Here is a 24525-nt window from a genome sequence, read left to right as displayed (position 1 = left end):
GCGACAGGCCTTGTCCCTCTCTGTCCCAAGCGTGTCCTATCGTCGCTAACAGTTGTCCGCACGCCATCTCCACTACAGACAACTATAGATAATAACGCCGTAACGCAGGCAGAAACACCGCATACAGTAGCTCAGCTTCAGCAGCAGGTGCGCTATCTCCAAGAGCGACTACACCGGCAGTCAGAGAGTCCAACAAGCATTGCTATACGCCAGCTTGCTAAGAGCGCTCAGCTTGCAATGCAATCAGCAACAATACTCGCAGAGGAGAATAAGAAGCTACGTACAGTCAATAAGCGCCAACAACAAAAGCAAGACCGGCGCCGTCAATATATCGCCTCTGGCGGGGTGCTTCAGGTGCAGCAGGCTCAGCAGCTTACTGCAGAGGCAGAAAGGTTGGTCATGGGCAGTGACCAGAACCAGACTGGTGAGCGACGCCAGCGCGCGCCGCCAACGTGCACGAAATGCCACACTGTAGGACATACTCGGACGTCATGCAGGACTAGATCATGAATTATATCTCTTAATTATCTCCAAAAATATTACGTTGTTGTGGCTCAATTGCGTAAAACGTCGCGTCAATTTTGGTGGGGCGGCCAGCTTACTGATACGGCCAGCTTACTGATAGAACACGTTAGTCCGAACCTTACCTTTTCCGTTGCTGGTAAATAGGCGCAGGAGAAATGGAGGTGACGTTCTGGTATTAGGATACCATGCCATTTCTTCTGTCACTGCTACTGCACTTCCTCAAAATCAACGGCACGGCCTACATTGCACCATCAGAAAGCATATGGGCACTGCTCAACCAGTTCCTGGCACGTCTGTGCATCACATCCATAGCCGCTATACGCACAACCCACAAGACTCGCTTCCATATGTGACTGAGAATCTACCACAGCATCTACAAAGTTCATTTGAACCCCCTCAGAAACAGATGGCAGTGGCACCTCATTAGGTGTCAGGCTGAGGTATATTTCCTCGAGTCTTTCTCACTTAGACTTTAGACTTGTATACTTCTGGAGATTCTGGGAGTTCTGGGCAGCACGAGACTCAGCCTGATAGGATACTAGATTGATATGTACCTGCACAGGATGACACTTCGTATATGTCTCGAGGTCATGTGGAATGGAATTTTGAAGCAAGTTGCTGTTTCTCGTTAAGATGATAACGGATTTATGTATTGGCCCGTCGATTCTGTAAAGTAGCTGCAAGCGGTCATCCAAGGCCAGCCTTCCTCATTGGAATGATCTGTTTTCTGGTGATACATCGACTTCATTAGTTGCAAGATACTTCCAAGATGGCTCCCCTATGGATGGGAATACCGATGCAAATGTTGATGACAAGATCATCACCTCTACTTTACCTACTAAGATGGCACCAGGGGAAAGTACGTGGCATTCCAAATACGACCCAAGACGCTTGCTCATTGTTTTAGTGCCCAAGGGTTCCTACGAAATTTTCATGATCACTCTAAAGTGACAGATTGACCCAGTTCAGCATCAGATACTCGCCCAATAGGATACTGGGAGTAAGACTGGCCGATCTATCCAGTCACAGTATGAAGTTCCTACAAAAAGCCACAGAAATAGTTCAATAATTCCTTCAAGAGCAGTTGCTGAGCGTCCTACTTTCTAACGAATTACCCGTCTTACATCCAATAGCTGGAGTGTTATGTAGAATCTAGCAACAGGCAAACGTAACGAAAAGGAAGAGACAAAGCTCTACGACCGGTCAGGTGCTTTGTCTGAACCTTTCTCTGATGATACATGGTTAACACAGGCTGTAAATAGGGAGGTGCATCTAATCATCGATGGGTGTGAACAGAGGAAGAGGACGGACTCTGTGCCTTCAGTCGTTAGATGCAAACGCGGAATTTCCAGGCACCAGGATCTTTGTCTTCTATTCTTACTCGAATCTCTGCTTCACCAAACCAACCTTCGGAACATGGTCAAGTTATAGTTACTCGACGTGGATCAATGTCATCGCACCCTTGGCAACCAATGGCTATAGAACCAATAACAGATTCCGAATAAGGGGCCAGTTCTACAAATTGTGAAGACGCTGAAAATACTGGACCAAGCTTATATCTTCCCCTGAGTCGGTATCTAATATGTGTGTAATCGTCAGCTCGATATTTACAACTAATAGCTATGCACCTAACAATTAATGGAAAATCCAGGGTTTAGTGCATGCACGCAGGATGTACAATACGAAGACCTCATACAAGTAGCATTCACCATCAAACTATATACATGCGCTCAAGTATCCAATGTTATCATCGGTGGGGTAATACTCCACGGGTACCACCTCCCTCTTTTCATACATTCAACAATCCCATCATTCTCTACCCAACAGCCCTCCCCCCCGAATCCCCTCACACGTAGGAAAGTGTAACAATCCAGCGTTCTGCTGTAGCAAGCCGAAATTTGCAGTCTTCTAGAACACTTATATATAGCCGTGATCGGTATCCTCCTGATATACTGGTATACCATGAGAGATAGACATACCATTCTGATGCCTTTGCTGGTATCACTATCCCAGCACCCTATCTGAGCATTATCCATCAAGGTAATATCAACATCGGATCCCAGAGAATAGTTATTGAACACCGAGGAGGAAATACCAACGAAGATATTGGAAACTAGCCGTGATATACCCGCCTTGAGTGGATGACGACCAAAGAAACAAACGCTGCAAAGTCTACCAGACATTTATTTTGAATTTTTCCCCATTTTGAAATATTTGAAATGTTAGGTCCCGTGATTTGAGAAAAGGCCCAGAGAATCGCCTATTCTGATCTTATAATCCCTAAAACCATTTCGCACTGCTTTCCTTCAAAAAAAAAAGGGGAGGGGCGACCTCCGAAATTCTCAAAAAGATAGAATGATTTACAGAACAAAAAGAAACAAACTATTCATGACTAGTATTTCGATTCCAAAAACTGATAAGGATGTTGCTCTACAGTGACAATGTTGCCTTTTTTTTTGCTCGTTTGCATGAACGGAGCAAAAAGACTTGGGTTGTTTTCATCTCGAGTCCTCCAGGATTTCCATAAAAGGTTCACCCTTAAATCTATTGCCGTTGATAAAGGTTCGAACATTGGAGATCATATGCCATGTATGTCCTCGATGCGTTGGCACAATGGGGTAAACGCGTAACGAGAGTTTCGCAAGCTACTAATAGGTAGTAAAGCACGATTGTGGTGTTGTTAGAATGGGGTTGCGGACCAACAATGCACCAAGTGCTCGAGCATCGCACATATCAAACAAGACATCGAGTATGGTTTTCTAGACCATGTTTCATGCACATTGTTTATTTCCGAGTTATTGCGGTAGAGAGGCGTCGGATTGTACACATGTGCCTCAGGTGGCCAAATCTTTCGAGAAAGCCCTTTTTTTTTCGGGCATGCCGGTCCTTCTTCCACCTGGACAAGAATTGTGTAAACTCAAACTTGTTATTTTTTGATTAAGAATTCATTTTTTGTTCATTAGTCTCGACAGCGCACACGATTATCGGCAACATTCGCTTACTTGCGTAGAAAGCTCGGATACGATTTTCCTCTGCGCTACTTCCTCGCTACCACTACCTTTGCTGTCTTTTTTGCGCTGCCCTTGGCCACTCTCCTCCAACTGGACCAGCGCAGTGACCGTATTTTCTTTCTCTTGTCAGCAATGACCTCAATTTTTCCCACGACGGAGTGCAGATCAGACGGTACAGCCTTTTTCAGGGCATGGGTATACCTGTTCTGTGTGGAGGCTTAAGTATGCTTGGCGTTGTTACCACTTTCAATTGGCGTGGGCCAGGACATTGCGCTAAAAAGACAAAAGTGTAACTAGACTATTCTTTTGCAGGTAATTCCGCCATCTCAAAATCCTTTTGTGCTGTTCCTTTTTGGGCTAACAAGATCAAGGTGCACGTTCGTTTGGGATGAATTCCTTTCGCTTCAGTCGATTGTTTGCGGGAACAAGCGAAGGTCGGGTCCTGTATAGTAGGAATTGGATTCTGGAAACAAAGATATGGGCCAGGCGATCTGCAGACCCTGGTGCTGCTTACGGATGTCTCGGAAGCCTTCAGCCCTGCTGTAAGCACCAATGGCACATAGTAGCGCGCTCGTGACAGTGCTTTGGCTTGGCATGATATAACTTTGTCAACAACCCAGGCCTTAGGGTCATGTCGTGCTCACGCGCAAACATGTTCCCATTCCCGGTCAAGCGGTTCGTAAAGCCAGGTATCGCTATAGCATTGCCAATGTCATGGCAAGCGGCCCACAATGCAACGTCAAGGCAACTGCGCATGTGAAGGCACTGGATTGGGTTATTGCGTGCTCTGAAACGGAACGACAAGCGTACTGGATAGACCTCTGGACGAACAGGACGTCAAGAAGCGATATTGCACATGTTTGGGGCGCAGAGCTTAGCCGGCCTGAAGGGGCCTAGCACCTCTTGTGCCAACACGGCCAACACTGCTATTTCCGGGGTAAAATCAATCAATCGGCCCCACCTCCCCCCCCCTGTGCATAGCCAGTGACTGAAAAGTATTTTTTTTTCCCGAGGGATTATCGAGGGTGATGGGTTGCTGGGCTTCCAAGGGCTGATTTGTACTTGGACTAGAGTATGTTTGCATTTGTCCCACGGCTGGGCTATATTGATGTGCTCCTACACTAATATACATAGGCGAAAGAAACAATCTGTGCGCCCGTCTCCTTTTATCCGTGATTCTAGAAGGGCTCGTAAAAGTAGGGCCTATCTTTGTACCCTTTGCTCCGAAAAGATGACCTGAGTGCATCTCCCGCGTCGTCAGTCTCACAGGCCATTTAGCTGATTGGCTGGCTCGCCCATGGGCATGTGTTCCATGCAGCGACGCAGGGCGCGCTAGACTAGCCCCACGGCATCGTTGATGGCATGGATGCTCCGCGGTGTGGTTGTTGCGCCATGATAGCCTGAAGTTTGAGCGCCCGCCAGACGTAGTATCGCAGATTATCCACACGCATCAGGAAGGTCAGGTAGATTACCCACCTGCTTGCCGGAGCTTTAACAAGATCGATATGCGCCGATAGGCCAGTGGGAAGACGAGGAAATGCCATCGCTGCTTTGCGAGGCCACTCTTGCTTTCTTCTTCAGGGCCCAGCGGATAGGGGAACCTTGCACCAAATAGCACCATAGTAGCGTGATACGTACGACTTCCATGCGGATCGTCCCTCTTTCATGCATGGGCCAAAGATGATGATGATGATGATGATGATGACGATGACGAGCAAAGAAAACATCCGCCGTCGAGGCCTCTCGCGACACCGTTGACGAGAGGCGTTTTTTTTGTTTGGATTTTGTAAAGATACGAAGTGGCTTTTAGCCACAACCTTCCAAGTCTACCAACCAACCGTCGGCTCTCGCTTCCATATCAACCGAAGAGGAGCCGGACCAGGTGCCTCTACACGACCTAGACAAGCGCCACTGAATCATTGGTGCAGTGCCCAGAGTCAGGGAGTGTTGACAATAGAGTGGACCCCGGGCCTGCCGCGCGTGGCCCTTGTGTCGACTGCATGCCTGATCTCATGTTGGTCAGATGACGCTCAATTGTTCACCTCTGCCCAAATCGAGCACGTTGCTGTGTGAGTATGTGGGTGGGGGACGGGAAGCATGTTGATGACATGCATTCTAAAGGATTCCAAGGAGCTTCTGGGCCATATCGCATGCTAGTAGTACAAGTGCGCCGACGACGACGCTCACGATCAAGTTAGAGTCGTACTATTAGATTAGTCTACATACTCTACTGTACGTTCTACAAGACTTCCCCGCCCCGGCTATTGTACGTTTCGTATAGAGACGGTTGTCAAAGGAGTAATAGGCTAACATCCTTCTCCGTTGCGCCTGCGGCATGGATGCCACGAGCTGCCTTACCATCCTAGCGCGTCCCGTACTATCGGTGGGGGACTGGGGTGAGGATCCAACACTCCAGCTTACAGTGGGCCCCCAGATTACAATTCTTCGCTGCCATGCGGAGCATGCCTGACCCATATGCCAACCGTGCATTACCTACTTGATCTGCTTGCTCCCGGCGCCGGTGCTACACCTTATTTTCCCTGCGCCACCCATTTCCTTTTCCCTTCCATACCTGCTCCATGCCTGGCCCACTCGGTATGATATTTCTGAACAGCAAGACGGGTCTTGTTTTTGGCATGTAACATATTTGCCCCTCCAAGAGACGAGACGAGACGAGACGAGACGAGACGAGCGTCAACCCACCTACCTGCTGCAATGACCTCTCAGCACCACGACTCCGATTCTGCGTCGTTTGTACTACCAGACTACATCCACCCATGGTTACGCGCAGTCGTCGTTTTGGGCTTTATCAGCTTCTTCGCCTCGGTATCCCTTCTACTGGTTCTCACATACAAGCTCGTGTCCTGGCAACTCCGGTCCAAACGGAGTAACCAATTCGTCATCCTAATCTTCAACCTTCTCTGGGCCGACATACAACAAGCCCTTGCTTTCCTGCTAAACGTCGAGTGGCTGAGACTGGGATCCTTGGAAGTAAAAAATCCTGTTTGCTTTGCGCAAAGTTGGCTAGTCTCGACGGGTGATTTGGGAAGCGGGATCTGGTGTCTCGCCATCGGTCTGCATACCTTTGCCTCTGTCATCCTAAATTATCGACTAAAACCCCGGGCCTTTTACCTGACTGTATTCCTGCTATGGCTGTTCATCTTTGGGATTTCTACCGTTCCTATCTTCGTGCATGGCAAGGGCATCTACGTTCGATCCGGTGTATGGTGTTGGATCAGTCATAACCATGAAGACCTTCGACTATGGACCCACTACTTCTGGATCTTCGTCGCGTAAGCACCACGCTGTCAGTCCAGTTTTTCATGCTAACTTTTCTCCCAAGTGAATTTGGCAACGTCATCATCTATGCCCTTATCTATGCGATATTGATCGTCCGTATTCGCTCGGGTCACTACAAGCCCGAAGAGTCCGAACGAGTACGGTCCATCGCCAACCTCATGGTCGTATACCCTCTTGTATACATCATCTGCACCATTCCTCTCGCCAGCTCGCGTATGGCGGCCATGTCAGGCAACCCACCATCACTGGCACGCCTTTGTCTCTGTGGCGCAATCATTACTTCCAACGGCTGGCTCGACGTCCTCCTCTACACAATCACTCGACGTATCCTGATATTCAGCGATGAGCCGCCTTCTGAAGACAACGGAATAGACACATTCGCAGTGTTCTGGGTAGAAAAGTCAACGCGCTTCGGTGGCGAATGTACAGTTGAAGCCACAAACTCGTATGCAAAGACCCGAAGGGGCAAGAACAAGAGCAGGATCACACTTTCATCAAGCAACGATAGCTCAGATGATCTCGTCAGCGCAGGCGCCACAGACATCAAGCTCATCACAACCACCCAAGTCACCAGCGAACTAGCGCAACCTGAGGACGTCGAAGAAATGGAAGCCGGAGCGCGAAAAGTACGGCCTCGAACACCAAACTCAAGATGGAGCACCGAATCGAGTGACAGCCGCAACATGAGTCTAAAAGACTTGTCTCTACCGCACATCCCATAAGGAAAGTTTTTTTCTTTTCGCTCAAGACTCATACTACAACCCATTATCCCTCTCTCCCCCGCAACCACACGGGAAACGAGCACTGCTCGAGCCGGCCACACGGCATAACCCAGTGGGAAACAAGCATACTCCCTGTGGCAACCGCGGTTTCCCACAATAGAAGAAACACACTGCCAATGCACTATATGTGTTCGCGGCCTAGACCACTGCGCAACCGCGCTCTTGCGCGCCAGCGAAACCTGGGGGGAGCAGGGACCAAAATACCCACTTCCGCAATTGTATATATATCTTACTTTCACTTTTTTGGAGAAATAAACGTCAACCACCCCCGTGTACATAGACAACAGGAATCCAAAAAAATCCAAAAATCTAGGACTTTTTATTCCTCTCTCTCTCTTTTCCAATTCTCCCTTCCCCATCATCTTACATAACAAATCTAAAAAAAAAAAAAAATCCCCGAATCCCGCCCACACACCCCTCCCCAGCGCTTCGGATAAAGAAACTTCAAAAATAAACCGTGATATAACCCCCCATCCATGCTCATATTTCTACGCAAAACACCCCTGATTTGTTTTCTTTTTTTGTTGTTGACGGGGTGTGAGGGTTCCGACACCCAGCGCTTCGGCGAGTGCCAAGAATCAATGCGCCCCGCTTTGTGTTGCAGGGGTATTTGGGGGAAGGAGGGGGGGGGGGTTTGCCCCTGGTATGAATGTTGGGGTTACTGGGATGAAAAGTAGAGTACAACGATGGAATTATGATAGTAGTGGTGATACTATGTAGTACGGAGAATCGGATTTTCGATTGCAAGTTAGTAGTATCCGAGCGCGGATTGTCGGTTTCAATGGCCTTCAGCGTGTATGTGCACAAGATGGCACTGGATATACGCGTGACCAAGTCGTGTAGTAGATTGAGGATGCGCACGCGCCTTTGATTTTCTCATATAGTGCATCAGGGATCCATACGGTATGAGATACGAGCTACGAAGGGAGGTGAGTATACATGAAGCACACTAGAGCCATTGTGTTCGATTAAACCAATGAGGATTGCAGCTATAGAACCAACTACCTAGCACATGCACCGCTTGCTTGTTGTAATCCTCCTCTTTCCATCGTCGCCATGAAACCCATCAGGCATACAATACCATAAAGGAAACTCCACCTCGCTAATATGCCACAAAGGAAAATAACATACATACGTACATACATGCATACATACACACACTGTTGTTGCCTTGCTGTGTAATTACCTCCAAACTAAACCGAGTTAAAAAAAAAGAAATAGGCCTAAGAAACGAAGCCAGTAGAAGCCAAGTCATCAAAAGTCGTTAATTTAGCAATGTATTTTGTCCCGAGTATGATCTATCCCTTCATATCGAAAAGGATAAAACACAAGAAGACAATACAAGCTCCTGCCTCCCCTCCCTCCAAAGAGTAAGAAAAACAAGAAGAGAGGTACACAATTTTCTGCAAAAAAGGAGACAAACAACTTGTCCCAGTCCCGATGGGGAGGAAAAAAAAAACCAGAAAGGTGTAGGAGAGACAGATGGAAAAAAGGTCGTACAACGACAATGTCCAAGTAGGTTTGGAGTAAAGAAGAAGACGAAAAGCCAAAGGCCAAGAACATAAAACACCATCCCTTGTGGAGCCCAAGAAAAGTGGGCCTCAGGAAACCTTATCAAGACCGCACCCAAGCGCACTCTACGCGGCAATCGGTTGCTCTTCGCCATTAAGCTCATCATCTTCTACATTCTCATCAACGCCAAATCCAGAATCCCATTGGCGCCTAGAGCTCTTCTTCTTGCCCTTCTTGCCAATCTTGACCTTCTCGCTTGTCTTGGCAATCTTGCCCATGGCAACGCGGTGCAGGTTAACGCCCTGGGTCTTGACTTCAACACGCTTGAGCTTCATTTCTTGTACAGCTTGAAGAGCTTCCTGGTTTCGGCGCTTGAGGTCGTCGGCAAGACGCTCATTTTGTTCTTGGAGTTGGCGCTGCGAAGCAGTCAGGGCGTCGATGGTCGCGCGCGTATCTTCTTCAGCAAGGCGGAAGCGCTCCTTCATCTCTTCGATTTGAGCTTCAAGGAGGACAATCGTCTCGACACGAGCGTCGCCCAAGAGACGCATCTCGGTAATTTCGTTGTTGCGATCCTCGAGCAATTCCTCGTACTCAGCCGCACGCTTCTCAGACGAGTCTTGGAGGTTCTTGATCGTCGCCTCATGTGACCTGATGACGGCGTTGAGAGAGTTAATCTGGTCGTTGTGCGCACCGACAATGTTCAGTAGCTCATTAGCCTCCGCCTCGACACGTCTGGACAAGGAGTCGTTCTCTCTTCGGTAACTCTCATTCTCAGCCTTTTGGTTGCTAAGATCCTCCTCGAGATTCTCAATCTTCTCCTTGAGAGCGGTAGTATCTTCGAGATACATGCGCTCCTTCTCAGCGACTTGCTCAATAAGGTCCTCGATTTCGCTTTGTTGACGCTGCACCTGGTTGTTAAGGTCGATGATGTTGGCTTGAAGAGACGCAATCGTAGAGCTGGTTGAATTCTCCAATGCGGCATACTTGTTAGTAAGGTCTGCGAGCTGAGCGGCGAGGCTGGCAACTTGGACATCGCGGTCTTGCTCGAGCTGGTTGCGTGACTCGGTCGTATCGGCAAGGTTGTTCTCAAGCGTCGCGATGTCTCCTTCAAGCTGCAGAATCTGCTGCTCCAGTCGGCCAATTGTCTTCTCGGCGTTCTCACGAAGCTGAGACTCGGACTCCAGCTGATTGTTGAGCTCATTTTCGAGCTCCTCTGCATCCTCCTCAAGCTCACTGATCGCAGCTTCCTTTTCTTGTTGGAGCTGGAACAGCTTTGAACGAAGCTCATTAGCCTGTATACCAGTGTCATGAAGACGAATGTTGAGATCTTCAATCTTCTCGTTGGCTTCATCCAAATCAGCCTCGGTCTTCTCGCGTTGAGCACGCTCGGCGGCCAGATTGTCCCGGTATTCATTGAGTTGCTCCTTGAGCTCAGTGACAGTGTCTGTGAGATTCTCGATGGTGTTGGCGTGCTTGTAGACTTGCTCGATCTGCTCATCCCGCTCGGTTTCGGCAGCTTCGCGGGCCGCGGTTTGAGTAGCCAGACGTTCTCTGAGCGTGCTCATGTCTGCGGTGATATTGTCGACATCGGTTTCCATACGCTCGATGCTCTCTTCTAGTTGCTGAATATAGTCGTTCTTTTGCTCAACTTCGGCTTCTGCCATTTCACGGCCCTCCTGTTCTGCCGCACGTAAATCATCTAAGGCAGCTATGGCCTCCTCATGTTCCTTCTCCATGTGGGCAATGGTGTCGTGGTGGTTATTTTCGAATTCAGTGGCTGCGGTAGTGACATCGTCGAGGTCCTGGCGGTACTTTTCAAGAGCTTCTTCAAGCTCTGCTACATTCTGCTTGTAGGTTGAATTTTCGTCCTCAAGATCAGCGATATCAGCATCTTGTTTGGTTAGCTGGGCCTCCTGTTCATCATTCAGGTTGGTCAAGGTAGCATTGCGCTCCTCAAGCTCGAGAATGGTACGCTGCTTGTCTTCGTTTGCTTTGTCAAGCGTGAACACGTCCGACTCTAGCTGCTTCACTCGCTCTTCGGAGTCGCCGAGCAGGTCTAGCACACCTTCGTACTGTCGTCGAAGAAGAACCTCGGTCTTTTGAGAGTCCTTGAGCAGTGTGATTTTCTCTTTCAGCTCGTAGAAGATGCCACCAAAGAGCTGGGGAACCTTCTGTAGAAGCTGTTGGTTGGTGACACCAGATGTGGTACCAGGGAAGAACTTCTCAATCTCAGCGCGGATGTCTTCAAATCCGTGTCGCAATTCAGCCAAGATGTCGCTCGAGGAGGCACCGGCCTCGACGAACCGCAGATTCTGCAGCTCAATCGTGATCAAGCGCAGTGCACCCTGAGACTCGCCCAAGGCTTTGCTGAGCTGTTGCAGCTCCCGTTCGTAGCGCTCGATGGCTTCATCTTCGATCTTGTCCATCATTACTTCCTCCCCTTCGGTCAAGTTGTCGCGGTGGAGCTGCGAAAGGGTCGGCAGAGACTCGAGAGTCATCTGGCTAGAGATTTCGAGCGCACGAGAGGCGTATTTGCCAGTGGGGATAGGCTCCATGTCGAGGTCTTGCGACATGTGAAGGTCTTCGGGGTCAACCATGACGAGTGCCTCCTCATCATCGGAAAGATTGACAGGCTCCTCATTGTCGTCACCGTTGTACAACGAGGATGCTCGAAGCTCGTCGATTTGTTGGCGAGCCTCATCCAGCTGCACTTGCAGCTCGTCGGCGTGTGCATCGGTAATATCAATCTCTCCGAGGCGGCGGGCTTCGAGCTGGTACTCGAGATCCTTGATTTTTTCATCTTGTTCGCGCAGCTGGCGGCGGAGCTCGAGGAAGAGCTTCTTGTCTTTCTTCTGGTGGTCTTCGAAGCTGTTTACCTCTTGACTCAGGTGGCTGCGGCGAAGCCGGCGCCTAGCACGGCTGTCGAGTACTTGTGTGAGAGGCGCAAATTGAACGCGGTTGGAGTTATTTTCGTCGACCTCGTCGACACGCTCAATGTGCAACTGGGCAGGCATGGACATGCGGGAACGGCGGATGTTGACGAAGCGCTTGCGGGCAGCGCCAACACGATCCAGGTGGGGGGTCAGGCCTGGAAGTGGTTGCGTGGAAGCTTGTGGGGCCATGAGCTCGTCCTCGTCTTTGTCGTCCTCGTCGACGGCGACGAGAGGCTCAGAGTGTCGTCTTGCTTGGCGGCGGGTGTTGTGGCTGCTCTGAGTCTCGACGTTGATATTGTCTCCCTGTTGCGACCGCGAAAACGATTGCTGAATTTCGTGGGCAATCTGGTCCTCGTCGTCTTCAACTGCAATTCGCTTTGTGCGCTTCGTCTGCGAGAGCTCAGCAGAGGGCGAAGCAGTCCGCTTGCCGTTTGAGCTCATATCTTCCGAGGGTGTCTGGAGCTTGGTGGATGGGCGGCCGCGCTTTCGTCGTGGAGCGTCGCCAGGGCCCTCGTGGTGGTGCTCAGATGGCAGACCGCTAAGACGCGCCATGGTGTTACGTCTATGGGTCAATTGCTATATTCTACAGCTGCTGTTAGCTCCTACTGTGCCAGGAGAGTCAATCACGCGTGATTTTGCGCGTGTTGGGGCTTCGTACCTATCTATCAAGAAAGAAAGCGAAGAAAAAAAGGCCAGCCAGAAAAACGTGGTCCAACCGGTGAGTGGGTGCAAGGCCAAGAAAGGTCTGGATAGAATGAAAAATGGAGTGCCCAGGCGGAGGGAGCGCGGTGGAATGGACAGCAGCGGGGCACAAAAAGGGCAGGGCAGGGCCAGCTTTGATCTAGTGTGGGTAAGAGGAGGTTGAACGGGCACCTGGGATTGTGCGACTGTGCGTGAAATGGGGTGGTTGGGCAAGTGGAGGCTTTTTGCTACGTCAATGCGGCCCATGCATGTCCTGCGCCTACGCCTACGCTAGCCCTTCGCGGGTGACGTCGACGCGACGGCCTCTTGGGCGCGTCTTCACTAACACATCCTTACGCACTCGCTGCCTTGGTCCCTCTAGTAAGTACCACTGGAAACTTAAACCCGCCCCCATACAGGTTTTTGGCGAGTGAACGGCTGGCGCTTGCAGTCACCCCCCCGCCTCACTCGACGTCACCATGTGAACGGCTTACCACAGGGCGCCCGCACAATCATCAGCGGCTGATCTTCCCACGGCCTGGAATCAAAGGGTTCAATACAGCCAGCCCTGTCAGGGGGATTTCCTCGCGAGATGCATGACGACGCCGGATCCCCTCCACCGTCACCTCCCGCACGTGGCCTGCCATGCATCCATTCCAAGGTTCCATACTCTACATACTGATACATATGTACGTACATACATGTACCCCTTCTTACTTTTTCAGCAAAAAATCGCTTTTGAAAAACAACCCCTTTGTCGCGCTGGCAACTCCGTACAGTCCCCCCATCGGCCACGTGCTCCAGAATTGCCAGTATGCCCATTCGCTCCACGACTGTCTCTTCCGCACACTCTTGTCTCCAACAACGCCTTGCAGATCGACACGCACCTTCTCGTACACGCTCGGCAGACTCTCGGCGTGGTACTTCCTGCGCAGTTCCATGTACTTCTTCTCGTCGTAAATCTCCCAAAACTCTTGCTCGGTAAAGTATGCATGCGCGTACAGACACTTCATGCCCCCAAGCGCCGTCACCTTGGCTTCCAAATCGCGGTTCAGCTTGATGAAGGCCTGGGCGTCATTCGGCCCCATGTCCCAGATGCCCACGTTCAGCAGAATGTCGTCCTTGATGTTGTTGCCCTGCGAGAAGCTACGTTCGCCCAGCGGTGCCGATTTGACAGGGCACAGCCAAAGGGGCCAGATGCCAGTCTTCTCATCAATCCATCGGATGAACTCATCTGCTGCATCATACGGCACCCCGTAGTCTTGGATGATTGTCCGAGATGCAAGACCTGACCGGTGCAGCGCATGTACCATTGTTCGTGAGTACATAAAAGGATCCAACAGATAGCGAGTAACGCGGTTGAACGGCGTGATAAAGTACTTGAATGCCCGTAGTCCGGACCAGAAGACGCCCCGGTCGTATCTGAACAAGTACGACTGTGTAGGTATGAGCTCCCGGTACGTCGTCTTATCTCCCCGGGTCCGCTTTACAATATCTTCGGCGTGTATGTAGAGCCAAGGGTCTGCTGGTTGGTCGAAGCCCTGGATCATCCTATCCATTGGCGCATCCGTCAAGCGCCCAATCATAATCACTCCGCTCTTCAAAGAGTACATGATGCCATCCATGTAATCGACAGTATAATCATCCTGGTGAAGTCGAAGTTGCTTCAACGCTTCTTCTGTACTGCTGACTGGTATGTACTCCAGCTCTACGTAGTTACTGGCCTGAATGAGCTCCATTTTGAGTAGCGTGATGACGCCCAGGCTTCCACAGCTCCCGGCGGCTGTGAAGAATAGATCCCGGTGGTCCTCAGTGGATGCCCACACAACCTCACCGTTCCCCAGAATAATCTCTATTCCCGAGATGGTGCGGTCAAAGAGCCCATATTTGTAGGAACTGCTTTCGCCACTGGTGCCAGCAAACCTAGTCACGTCCATCAGTGTCCATGGCTCCAAGATATATCATGTTGCATATAAGAAGGGTGTCATGGGCAAGGATCTTGAGAAACTTGGACTTGACCGCTCGAGTGCAAAAAACAGACGCTCCACTTACCCACCACCAACGGTAATGTTCGGCAGCTCCATGACAACCTTTGGCAGGAATCCCTTTGCCATGGTAGCTTCTACCAACTTATCCATTGGAACATTCGGCTCTACGAGTACCGTCTTCTCCAGCTCGTCGAATTGCAGCACATGGTCCAGCGAGCTGACGTCGATGATTTGATTGCGTGCACGAGACGACGTTCGTGTCGACAGCGTGGAACCGTGATATATGCGAAAGGGTGTCTTAGATGCGCTGAACTTGGCAACCTGCGCCGCAAGAGACGCTACTGTCGCATGATGTGTTTCCATAATGAATACTTAGTGATATGAGAACGGTGCAAGGCAGCGGTTGAATGAAAAGAAGGTGAAAGATGGAGGCGCGATACTTTTGCATATGTACGCATAGTATATGTAAGCTGGGCTGCGCCTTTCTCCACCACCCGTCCGATCCTGCCAAATTCAAGAGTCGACCAATCGCTCCGGACCAAGAGTCGCTTTTGTGCGGGGCACATATAATTGCTTGTTTGGTTGCCTCGGAGAGCCCATCTTCAGATAAGGGCATGGTGGCTTGTTTTCTCACAAAAGGATGGCATACATGCCATGTGTACCATGAGAATGCATCCGTCTTGCTTTCGGCTCATGGACGATCGGCATGTAGCTTCCATGTGGTGGGCGGAAGAGCGGAACGGGCTCCACTCGCTACCAAAGCTGACGTATGCATATGTAGGACGAGCGGGATCCCTTCTTACTTTTTGCTTGATCTAGGCTCGTGTAACCAGCACAGACGCTACTTGGTTAGCCGGCGACATTGCACTCCCAGATGTAGCGATGGTAGCAAAAGAGAGCAAGAGTGGATGATCTGTAGTCCGATCTAGCACTAGCATTGCAGTCCACACTCCCAGCTCCAGCCAAAGATGGTGGAGCCCACTAGCGCGACTTCTTCAGCCTCACCCGACAGCCAGCCTACTCCTACCTTTTGTGAGACTACGGGAGACGAGGGGCACATAACAAATCATACTAAGTGTGAAGGGTTGATTTCGCAGTGTAGGGACAGAGTTTTTGACAAGGTGTCCCGCAGCATAGTTTTCCCTCCGTCGTCGGGGAGATGGGACGAGTTTGCAGCATATACTATGCATAGAGCGAAGAGGATAAGACATTTGGGATAAATTAGAAATTCATTTGCAGATCCATTCCAAAGTACTTAGTTGGCATTGAATATTGATACGGTGCTATCATCATAGCCTGTTGCTCCATGTCACCGCCCAACCCATGACCACGCTATCACTTAACCCGAGTATGTTCAACGCTGACAATGATGCAACTCTGTGTCTTAGAGTCTGATTCTTTGCAATGACCAGAAAGATATGGATATTTTCAATCATGTGGTGCTGGCACCCATGACATGGCCTGTTCAGCAGCTCTTCCTGCAATCGCCCCCACTGTTGCTGCCATTTGAGACGAACCTACCACTTTTGCCTACGTCCAGGCACAAAAGCTCACCCTCCATACACGGCTATATAAACAAACTCTTCAACCTATTACAACCCATCCTCCTCCGTTCCACTACAACCCATCCTCCTCCGTTCCACTACAACCCATCCTCCTCCGTTCCACTACAACCTAACCCCACCAACAAACATCACTCACCCAACAAGCATCACTCATCGAGCTCACCAAGCTCACCAAGGTATCATAGTCCCAGTACTTCTCCTTCAAGTACTGCTCTCACTAATGTACCCAGTAACCTAGACACACACCGCCATGGCTGGCAATTCCGTCGTCATGGCCTACGATCCAAACTTGGTTCGTGTCATCAACGCCCTAACCGACGCAGTCCGCAACTTCAACACCGGCCTGACCAGCCTAACCGGCCTGACCGACATGGTCCGCAGCCTCAACGATACCATCACCGGCCTGACTGACGTGGTCCGCAGCCTCAACACCACCGTGCACGAATTCAAGAACCATGGACCAGGAGTTGGCAACCAACAGAACCACGACACAAAGTTGAATGAACTCGAGCGCCCAGACGAAGGGAACATGCTATTCAATACCATCGTCATCGGTTGGTTTACATTCCTTTTACTGTTCTTTATTGCTCTATTCTGGACAAAGTGCGCGCCGATATGGCGCGAGACTGAACGTATGTGGCGCGAGGAACGTAGGGCAATGCTAGAAGCTGAGCGTCAGGAGTTTGTCAAGGAGCATAAGGAAATGCTAGAAGCTGACCATCAGGAGTTGGTCAAGAAGCATGAGGCAACTCTTGAAGCTGAGCGACTTGCGCGTGTGGCGTGTGAGGAGCGTCAGAACTGGAAGGCAGAACTGGAAGATGGTCTCAGGGTGCATTTGGCCGAGCGCGCTGAGGAACTGAAGATCGAGATCGCAGAATCTGAGATCCGGGATGCTGAGAGGGCTGAGAAGGCCAAGGAGACGAAGGTAGATGATCATGCTTGAGTTGGGGACTGACAACAACGACACAAGGACCAAGATGATGGTTGAGAGTGAGCAGGTTGCCATCGCGCATCAGGACGGGCATGCATACACGGGTTTCATTCTACCATGCATCTCTCATCCTGTTTTCTGCTTCTTCAACACGTAGTCATCGCCGTAGACTACTTTACATGTATACCATACATATTAGGCAGGAAGGCATTACTCCTTAAAAGCTTCTTCAAGAGGCCCCTGATTCCAGTCCAGAAGTCTTCTTTCCTCCCTCGATCTTTGACCTTGTCCCATATTTAGGGTAGAGACGCAGCGGTGATGTGTGTGGGTAGTGTAGACGACGTGTTGGACGGGTTCGCTTGATTGGGCGGCGGACGCACAGACAACGTTCGCCAGCTTTCCATTTTGCCTTCCGAATCCCCGCTCCTCTTCGCGCAAACCATTTAACAAGCCGTCGCAGCCTTCGGTCCACACGCCCTCTACTCCTCCCCCTCCATACCCAAAAATGGCATCCACCGAATCATCTGGCCCTGTCAATGGCAACTATGCGCCACAGGGATACGAGAACAGCTACTCCACCGGCGCCTCCAACTTCACACCCTCGCAGCAACCAACCGCCAGCCAGCCCGCACAACAAGCAACTGCCTCTGAAATCCCAAAGGACGAGGTTGGGTGGTACTTTGTTGAGCAGTACTACACCACCTTGAGCAAGAGCCCCGACCGACTTTACGTAAGTCGCACATGCCAATCAACCCTTCATCGAGACATGTCGCTGAACCAAACTCTAGCTTTTCTACAACAAGCGCTCGCAGTACGTTTCGGGCGTTGAGGAAGAGAAGGTCAATGTTTGCTTGGGCCAGAAGGTATGTAAACACTCGTCGAGTAACTATGTCAAACTGACGCGAGCACAGGCGATCAACGAGCGCATCAAGGAGCTAGACTTCAAGGACACAAAGGTCCGCGTTACCAATGTCGATTCGCAGGGCTCCGATGCCAACATCGTGATCCAAGTAATTGGTGAAATCTCCAACCAGGGCCAGCCTCACAAGCGCTTTGTCCAAACCTTTGTCCTTGCCGAGCAGACCAACGGCTACTTTGTTCTCAACGACATCTTCCGTTACCTCGCAGAGGATCCCGAAGAGGAGGAAGAGCAGCAAGAGCAAGCTGCGCCCGCCAACGGTGTCACCGAACCAGCTCCTACCGCCGTCGTCCCCGAGAATACTGAACTCAAGAGCGACGAGGTTGCAACCAGCGACGAGACCTTGAACAAGGTGGATGACAAACTACAGGAGGTTGCAAAGGAGGAGCCTGCTGTGGAGGAAGTTACACCCGCAGCTCCGGCCCAACAGGTACCAGAGGAGGTTGAACAACCCGCTGCGGAAGAGGCACCCGCTGCTGTTGAGGAGAAAGCTACCGAGGAACCCCAAGCCCCCGCTGAGGAGATCACTGAGCCCCAGAAGCCTGCCGCACCAGCCCAACCCGCACAGAAGGCCAGTACCGTCGCGATGCCTTCTGGCCCACCAAAGCCTGCTGCTCCCCGCACTTGGGCTAGCCTCGCCGCCTCTGCACACAAGGTTGCTACTCCTGTTGTGAACGCCCCCGTCTCCCAGCAAGCTGCTTCGCAGCCCAAGGCTGCTGCTGCTGCCGCCACTTCGGCCCCTGCTCAATCTGTAGCCGCTACGCCCAGCCAGCCTGCTGCACCCGCCCGTGAGCAGTCCCCTGTCACAAGCCAGGGTGAGGCTGCCGGCTGGCAAACAGCTACTGGACACAAGAAGGAGCAGTCTCGTGCACAGAACGCCGGTCCTGCCGCTGACCCCGACCAGAAGCGTGCTTACATCAAGAACGTCTACAGCCAAGTCGAGGAGGGTGCTCTGAGGGCCGCTCTCACCAAGTTTGGCGAGATTGAGTATCTTGACATCAGCCGTGGCAAGGTGAGTGAAACTACATGTGCATATGGAAAAGCTGCAGAACTAACATGCGTTTAGAACTGCGCCTTTGTTGACTTCAAGACACCCGCCGGATTCCAGGCCGCTGTCGCTGCTAACCCTCACACGGTCAATGGCATCGAGATGAAGGTCGAGGAACGCCGTCAGAACCCTGGGCAATTCAACCGTGGGGGATTTGCTCGTGGTGGTGCTTCTCGTGGCCGTGGCGGTATGGGCGGCCAGGCGCCTCGTGGAAACTTCCAGCCTCGTGGCCGAGGTGGTTCTATGCGCGGCCGCGGCGGTGCGGCTCAGGAGTCTTAAAGGTCGACTTTGGTCGGCTATTTCTCTCTTTCCCTCTCTCTCTCTGTCTTCCATATTCTTCGTTCGTTCCCTGTTGAGCTCGTTCGACTCGATGGCCTAACGACTGACGGCTTCAGCTATGTACTGTACTCGACCCTTTTTTTCAGCGCTTTGTATAAAAGTCATTTCATTTCGAGGAAAAGTCTGGGCGCACGCGTTCGTCTTTGGGGGTTTGAGCCCTTGCATAGCGAGCGGTTTCATTTCAGCATGGTTTCCTTGTGTACTCATAAGTGTTCGTCCAGCCCTTTGTTTCCCTTTTCTTGTTTGCGCGCATTTCTGGTTGCCTAATGTATAGGGTGGGCGACGTGACGGTTAGAGGTACGGGCTGGGGACTGTCATGGCATCTGGTGTAATGGATTCGGGTGCAAAATCAGACAGGCGTGTACAGCATGACATGTACAGGGCCATGATGAGACGGGGATGGGAAAAGCAATCGTAAAGGCGCTCTAGCACGAATACAATATGTGCCATATTACATATATATCAAGGCATCTTCTTGAAGCTACCGTGGTATCATAGGATCTCGGCGGCGTCGCGATAACGTCAGCTGATAATGTATCATGCAGCCCTCATGTAGGCGCGCTGATCGCTGATTCGAGGATGAGGCAGGCTACTTTGGATCGGCAGCAGCCCAATAGCTCCACGACTATGGGGTAGCATTGACTGTACCTCCAACCTTCTGTCCTCTTCCTAGGACTTGTCAAACATTAACTCGCCCCCTTTGCTGTCTGCTGTCTGCACGACTGCTAAGGCGCATTGACGCGTTCCACGCGAGACTAGCAGTGCAGTAGCTCGCCGCGGGGCGAAGGCGGGGGCCGTCGCGTGCATCCATCCTATTGCCATCACCACTTCGGTACTTGAACGAGGCTTAGTACCAAACCTCCTGCGGCCAAACACCTCGACAGCTGCATTTGGTGCCATATGCCCCAAACATCTTGCCGATATGCGACCGATACCGGGCGGCGACGCCCTCACTCCTGCTGTTAAGCCGCGCTCTCGCAAGTCGAGCATCGACCCGGTTGCCCCTGTATCCCATGTACCCACTTCCTTCGTCTTCAAGCGATTCGAGGACCTGGAGCAGACCGCAGCTCCGCCTCATGTTGCAACCTCTTCGGGAAGACACGAGGATCACGGCACGTACGGAGTGCAAAGTCTCGCAGATACACTCGAAGCTGCATTTGGTCCCGAGGATGCGCCAAAGCGCACCGACTCGCTCAAGGCAGAGAGAACAAAGGGCCATGGCGCAAAGAGCCCAAGGCCGGTGTCGCATGGCTCGTCGATTGATTCAGCAACGTTGCCAGACGATGCCAGGGCAAACAAGACTTGGAAATTGAAGAGAAATCATTCCAACCACGGTTCCTATACACCCTTGAAGCTGCCTACCGCAGACGTGTCCTCCCCATATCCTACTTCTGCCATGCCTAGTACACCGACATCTGCTTCGATAACCTCGCTCAAACTGTCTGACGAGGATTCCACTATGGATGAAGCTGTTAGTCAAGCTGCCATGTCTGGCGCAGGCGAGGAGGACCATGTCGAGATACAGCAGGATGGCCTATCTTTTCCACAGCTTGTCATGCCCGTAATGCAAATGCCGACGAGACGACCTTTTACGACAAAAGGCAAGGCTATGAGTAAGCTAAAGGTGATGGTTGTAGGTGAAACAGGTGCGTAATACTCGGCGTCTACAGTACGTGCTGTTGTGCAGCGTATCGGATACTGACGGTATGACACAGGAGTCGGCAAGTCGTCTCTCGTTCGATCCATCGTACAGGCATGCGAAGACATTGTACACGTAGATCCTCTACCAGCCCCCCAGTCAATCTCGCGGCCACGTGCATCCAGGTCCAAATCCCGTGCAAGGAAACCAGAACATGCAGGTACTACACGAGTGACAGAGATTCATGCAAGCACGAAGCCCTACCCGCATTGGTGGACTGATTTGGACGACTCTCGTGCACCAAAGAAGAGAAAGGGTAGTTGCGACAGTGTTTTGGAGAGGAACATTTGTTTTGTCGATACCCCCGGATACTCACCAGGACCGACAGAAGCAGACGACATAGGTACCATCGTCAACTATGTGGAATCTCTCTTTTACCAGACTTCTTCAGTCGTATCACTGGAAGATAGCGATGCGCTCGGACTTGTCAGCGGTAATGGTGGCGTCCTTGTGGACGTTGTAATTTACCTGCTATCGTCTGGTAATCTAAGTTGTTGTTTTTTTTATGATTTATTTCTGACATTTGACAGGCAAAGATATCAGCAAAGACATTGAGTATATGCAGCGTTTGTCATATCTTACCAATATCATTCCGATTATAGCGAAATCGGATACCCTTTCTGCGCACGAGGTTATAGCATTGAAGACCTCCATCCTCGCTCAGTTACAAACGACCGCCTTTAGACCCTTTTTCTTTGGAGAAACCATCGACGATGCGTTACTTGATGTGCAGGGCCTCTCTCTATCAAAGCCTCCAGTATCTAGTGCTTCAAACGAAGGAAACCAGTATCCCTTTACTACACCCACCTATCCATACGCAGTATCCTCTACTCTTGGCCCGGACCATGACACCATGGATGCGTCGGTGCTTATGTCGCCAGACTATGTGCAACCTCTTTTGCCTTCAGAGTTGACAGCACTAGTGAACCAAGTATTCGATCCCGATTCTATTACTTGGCTCAGGCATTCTGCAGCAAAGAAGTTCGTGGCATGGCGGCATAGGGTAAATCTTCCTGGCGAGTCGACCATGGTGCGAAGCATCGTTCAACCACGCAGTCCAACGACAGCATCGATAGGACTCAACGGAGTTACTTCTAATCGTAAGCCATAGCAATACCATATTCCATAATAAAGCTAACCTCTGAGCCAGCATCTCTAGCATCTTCCGTCTTCTCCGCCACCTCACCATCAGGTGTCCTAGTACCCGGCTCAGGATCGCCCTTCTACCCTTCAAACCTCCAATCCCCAATCCTCGCCTCATCCACATCCCTCGCCAACTCAGAAGCCCTCGAGCCCTCAGCCAACTTCTCTCTAGCACGATACGGCCACTCTGCGCAAGGCGACCAACGCTTCAGCGAAATCCGAATCGCAAGATGGGCCACGGATCTCCAGCGCAGCCGCCGCAACGAACGCGACCGCTTCGATGAACTCCAAAGCAAAGAACGCGCTAGATGGATGCTTGAATGCGTCAACGAAGAAGCTGCCAAAGGCTCACTGGTCGCAACATCTCCTGATGCGGCGCCCAGAGCCGAATGGGCAATGGTTAGACATAGTGACGAGAAGAATACGTGCAGTATCGGAAATCGCTATGCTAGAGCTATGGGTGGACTTGATTCCCGCGATCCCCTTGGCTTGTGCAATCTCAGCGACGAACTTAAGAGAAGGAGCTATGCGCTTGTTAAGGTCCTTGGGGGTGTTAGTGTCCTTGGTGCTGTTATTGTGGCTGTTTCGAGGGCATGTGGGATGGAGACGGGGTTGGTGCCTGCGGCGTGGTGGCGGTGGGTTAGTGCAACGGAGTAAGGTGGGCTATCATGTGGATATGTAAGACGATTGATGTGATAACTCTGGTTTTTTTGTGTACGTTGGTTAAGGGGCTGGGCTTTTTGAAGGTAATGAAGATATGTTCTATACCTTCTCTTGTATATTTTTTTTTGAGTGCGCCTGGCGTGGTATAGAGTAGTTGAGTATATCCAACGAATGAATAGGGGGAGATCATGTAAAATGTTGACTGGTCGAGGGTTTTGCTGTTATACGATTACTCGATGAACCCAATGATCGAGTCGTTTACTAAGTTTTTTATTTGATCTGCCGGAGCCTACTGCACTGCCTACCAGCGCTTTTTCTTTTAACATGATTTTTTTTTTACTTTGTCAAAGACGAGAACGACTTTTCATATCATCTCTCATCACATCCTCTTTGCCTTTTCATCAAAGGAGCAAGACTACACCTTTCCACGCCGCACATACCTCCATCTCCCCATCCCCCCCTCAAACCCCATGTTAGAAAAGGTCATAACCCTCCATCCTCCAAACCCTGTACACGCATCCATGCACTCATCGCCATCCCACCCTGCCTTTCTCCACGGATCTGCGAGTATCTACATAACCGCCTGTCCATAGCTGCAGTATCGTTGCTTACAGTGCTACTTCTGGGCCTGCTTTCCGTGCCGCTGAGACACTGCCACTTTGCTGCCTGGTTAAGAGTGGGGTGGCACTGAGTAGAAGGGGAAGTGAGTGGGTAGGTGGGTAGGTAGGTATCCGTGTGTTTGTGTGTGTGCAGAAAGAGAGTGGGATGGTTACATACATGTGCGTTGGGCGTGGCATGACTGTGTTATGGTATGGTATTGTAAGGTGTGTGTGAATTGCTTTCTGATTGTTTGCCGGGTCCATGGGGGTTATTTGGGAGGGTAAGTGGCTTGCTTGGCATTCTCCGTTTGCTGGGGTGTGATGGAGTGAATCTGGTATGCTAGATAGTTACATAAGATACGAGTGTAGATGATGCAATTTTTCTTGTAAAGCTTGGTACTGAGTCTGAGGAGCCGAGAAACAGCGCCGCGTCCAATCGCGGATGTTACCAGAGTTGGTTGGTAAGGATTGAGGCACAAGAGTGAAGCAGATAGATTTGAATAATTGGAGAGTTGGTTTGCTTTCGTATGTCTGGATTTTGTGGCGTAGCTTGAGGTTACCTGGCTTCTCTGTTTGGTAAGGGGGTGTGGTGCCCGTCTTGTTGCTGTATGTACGTGGGGGCACGTATATCCGCCGTGCATTTTGTTGGGGCTTTCATATGTGACATGTAAGCCCTTGCTTGCATTCTTCATCCAAAAACCTTCGTCAATATAGTTGCAGCTTTAGCTGCATATTACAATCAGTCCTCGACGGGTTTTCGTGCACGAAGAGACACGATCTAAGAAGCTCTAAGAAGCTCTAAGAAGCTCTCTGTATGAATATTAGGTTGTTGACCTTTGTACCAGATACGAGCTTCGATGAGGCAACTCAAAGCTCAGAATCATAAT

General features: G+C 50.8%; 7 protein-coding genes across 7 annotated transcripts; 5 read left to right on the top strand and 2 right to left on the bottom strand.

Annotated features, from left to right (window-relative positions):
• Window positions 1-5676: 5676 nt before the first annotated feature.
• On the bottom strand, window positions 5677-6065 carry COCSADRAFT_307638 (uncharacterized protein). The gene has a single exon (XM_007700511.1). It carries the CDS (start codon window positions 6024-6026, stop codon window positions 5745-5747), a length of 282 nt encoding a protein of 93 aa, XP_007698701.1. The 5' UTR covers window positions 6027-6065; the 3' UTR covers window positions 5677-5744.
• Window position 6066: 1 nt separating this feature from the next.
• Window positions 6067-7646, top strand: COCSADRAFT_307633 (uncharacterized protein). The gene is made up of 2 exons (XM_007700510.1): window positions 6067-6829; window positions 6880-7646. The coding sequence occupies exons 1-2, from the start codon at window positions 6252-6254 to the stop codon at window positions 7556-7558; spliced, it is 1257 nt and encodes a 418-aa protein (XP_007698700.1). The 5' UTR covers window positions 6067-6251; the 3' UTR covers window positions 7559-7646.
• A 363-nt stretch (window positions 7647-8009) lies between these two features.
• Window positions 8010-8346, top strand: COCSADRAFT_307629 (uncharacterized protein). The gene has a single exon (XM_007700509.1). The coding sequence runs from the start codon at window positions 8095-8097 to the stop codon at window positions 8293-8295; it is 201 nt and encodes a 66-aa protein (XP_007698699.1). The 5' UTR covers window positions 8010-8094; the 3' UTR covers window positions 8296-8346.
• A 4854-nt stretch (window positions 8347-13200) lies between these two features.
• COCSADRAFT_198537 (uncharacterized protein) lies at window positions 13201-15240 on the bottom strand. The gene is made up of 2 exons (XM_007700508.1): window positions 14797-15240; window positions 13201-14667 (listed from the first exon to the last, which is right to left on the bottom strand). Exons 1-2 carry the CDS (start codon window positions 15093-15095, stop codon window positions 13458-13460), a joined length of 1509 nt encoding a protein of 502 aa, XP_007698698.1. The 5' UTR covers window positions 15096-15240; the 3' UTR covers window positions 13201-13457.
• Window positions 15241-16142: 902 nt separating this feature from the next.
• Window positions 16143-17466, top strand: COCSADRAFT_180337 (uncharacterized protein). Its single transcript, XM_007700507.1, has 2 exons — window positions 16143-16473; window positions 16528-17466. The coding sequence occupies exon 2, from the start codon at window positions 16548-16550 to the stop codon at window positions 17238-17240; it is 693 nt and encodes a 230-aa protein (XP_007698697.1). The 5' UTR covers window positions 16143-16473; window positions 16528-16547; the 3' UTR covers window positions 17241-17466.
• A 267-nt stretch (window positions 17467-17733) lies between these two features.
• Window positions 17734-19474, top strand: COCSADRAFT_87124 (uncharacterized protein; the record flags this gene model as incomplete). The annotated part of the gene is made up of 4 exons (XM_007700506.1): window positions 17734-17958; window positions 18017-18091; window positions 18140-19159; window positions 19214-19474. 4 exons carry the CDS (start codon window positions 17734-17736, stop codon window positions 19472-19474), a joined length of 1581 nt encoding a protein of 526 aa, XP_007698696.1.
• Window positions 19475-20194: 720 nt separating this feature from the next.
• Window positions 20195-23377, top strand: COCSADRAFT_139735 (uncharacterized protein). Its single transcript, XM_007700505.1, has 4 exons — window positions 20195-21180; window positions 21250-21714; window positions 21764-22333; window positions 22384-23377. Exons 1-4 carry the CDS (start codon window positions 20457-20459, stop codon window positions 23031-23033), a joined length of 2409 nt encoding a protein of 802 aa, XP_007698695.1. The 5' UTR covers window positions 20195-20456; the 3' UTR covers window positions 23034-23377.
• Window positions 23378-24525: the final 1148 nt, after the last annotated feature.

This window comes from Bipolaris sorokiniana (assembly GCF_000338995.1).
Source record: "Bipolaris sorokiniana ND90Pr unplaced genomic scaffold COCSAscaffold_5, whole genome shotgun sequence".
Lineage (NCBI taxonomy): Eukaryota > Fungi > Ascomycota > Dothideomycetes > Pleosporales > Pleosporaceae > Bipolaris > Bipolaris sorokiniana.
The sequence above is the reverse complement of the archived record's forward strand: the minus strand, read 5'-3'. Positions and strand labels throughout refer to the sequence as shown.

Bases quoted from the DNA above. Each gene is read 5' to 3' on its own strand.
- COCSADRAFT_307638 (XM_007700511.1), bottom strand. From the start codon at position 6,026: ATGCACGGTTGGCATATGGGTCAGGCATGCTCCGCATGGCAGCGAAGA.
- COCSADRAFT_307629 (XM_007700509.1), top strand. From the start codon at position 8,095: ATGCTCATATTTCTACGCAAAACACCCCTGATTTGTTTTCTTTTTTTG.
- COCSADRAFT_198537 (XM_007700508.1), bottom strand. From the start codon at position 15,095: ATGGAAACACATCATGCGACAGTAGCGTCTCTTGCGGCGCAGGTTGCC. The intron at 14,668-14,796 runs GTAAGTGGAGCG...GGACGTGACTAG, and splicing joins AACATTACCGTTGGTGGTGG to GTTTGCTGGCACCAGTGGCG.
- COCSADRAFT_139735 (XM_007700505.1), top strand. From the start codon at position 20,457: ATGCGACCGATACCGGGCGGCGACGCCCTCACTCCTGCTGTTAAGCCG. The intron at 21,181-21,249 runs GTGCGTAATACT...GGTATGACACAG, and splicing joins GATGGTTGTAGGTGAAACAG to GAGTCGGCAAGTCGTCTCTC. The intron at 21,715-21,763 runs GTAATCTAAGTT...GACATTTGACAG, and splicing joins AATTTACCTGCTATCGTCTG to GCAAAGATATCAGCAAAGAC.
- COCSADRAFT_307633 (XM_007700510.1), top strand. From the start codon at position 6,252: ATGACCTCTCAGCACCACGACTCCGATTCTGCGTCGTTTGTACTACCA. The intron at 6,830-6,879 runs GTAAGCACCACG...TTTTCTCCCAAG, and splicing joins TACTTCTGGATCTTCGTCGC to TGAATTTGGCAACGTCATCA.
- COCSADRAFT_180337 (XM_007700507.1), top strand. From the start codon at position 16,548: ATGGCTGGCAATTCCGTCGTCATGGCCTACGATCCAAACTTGGTTCGT.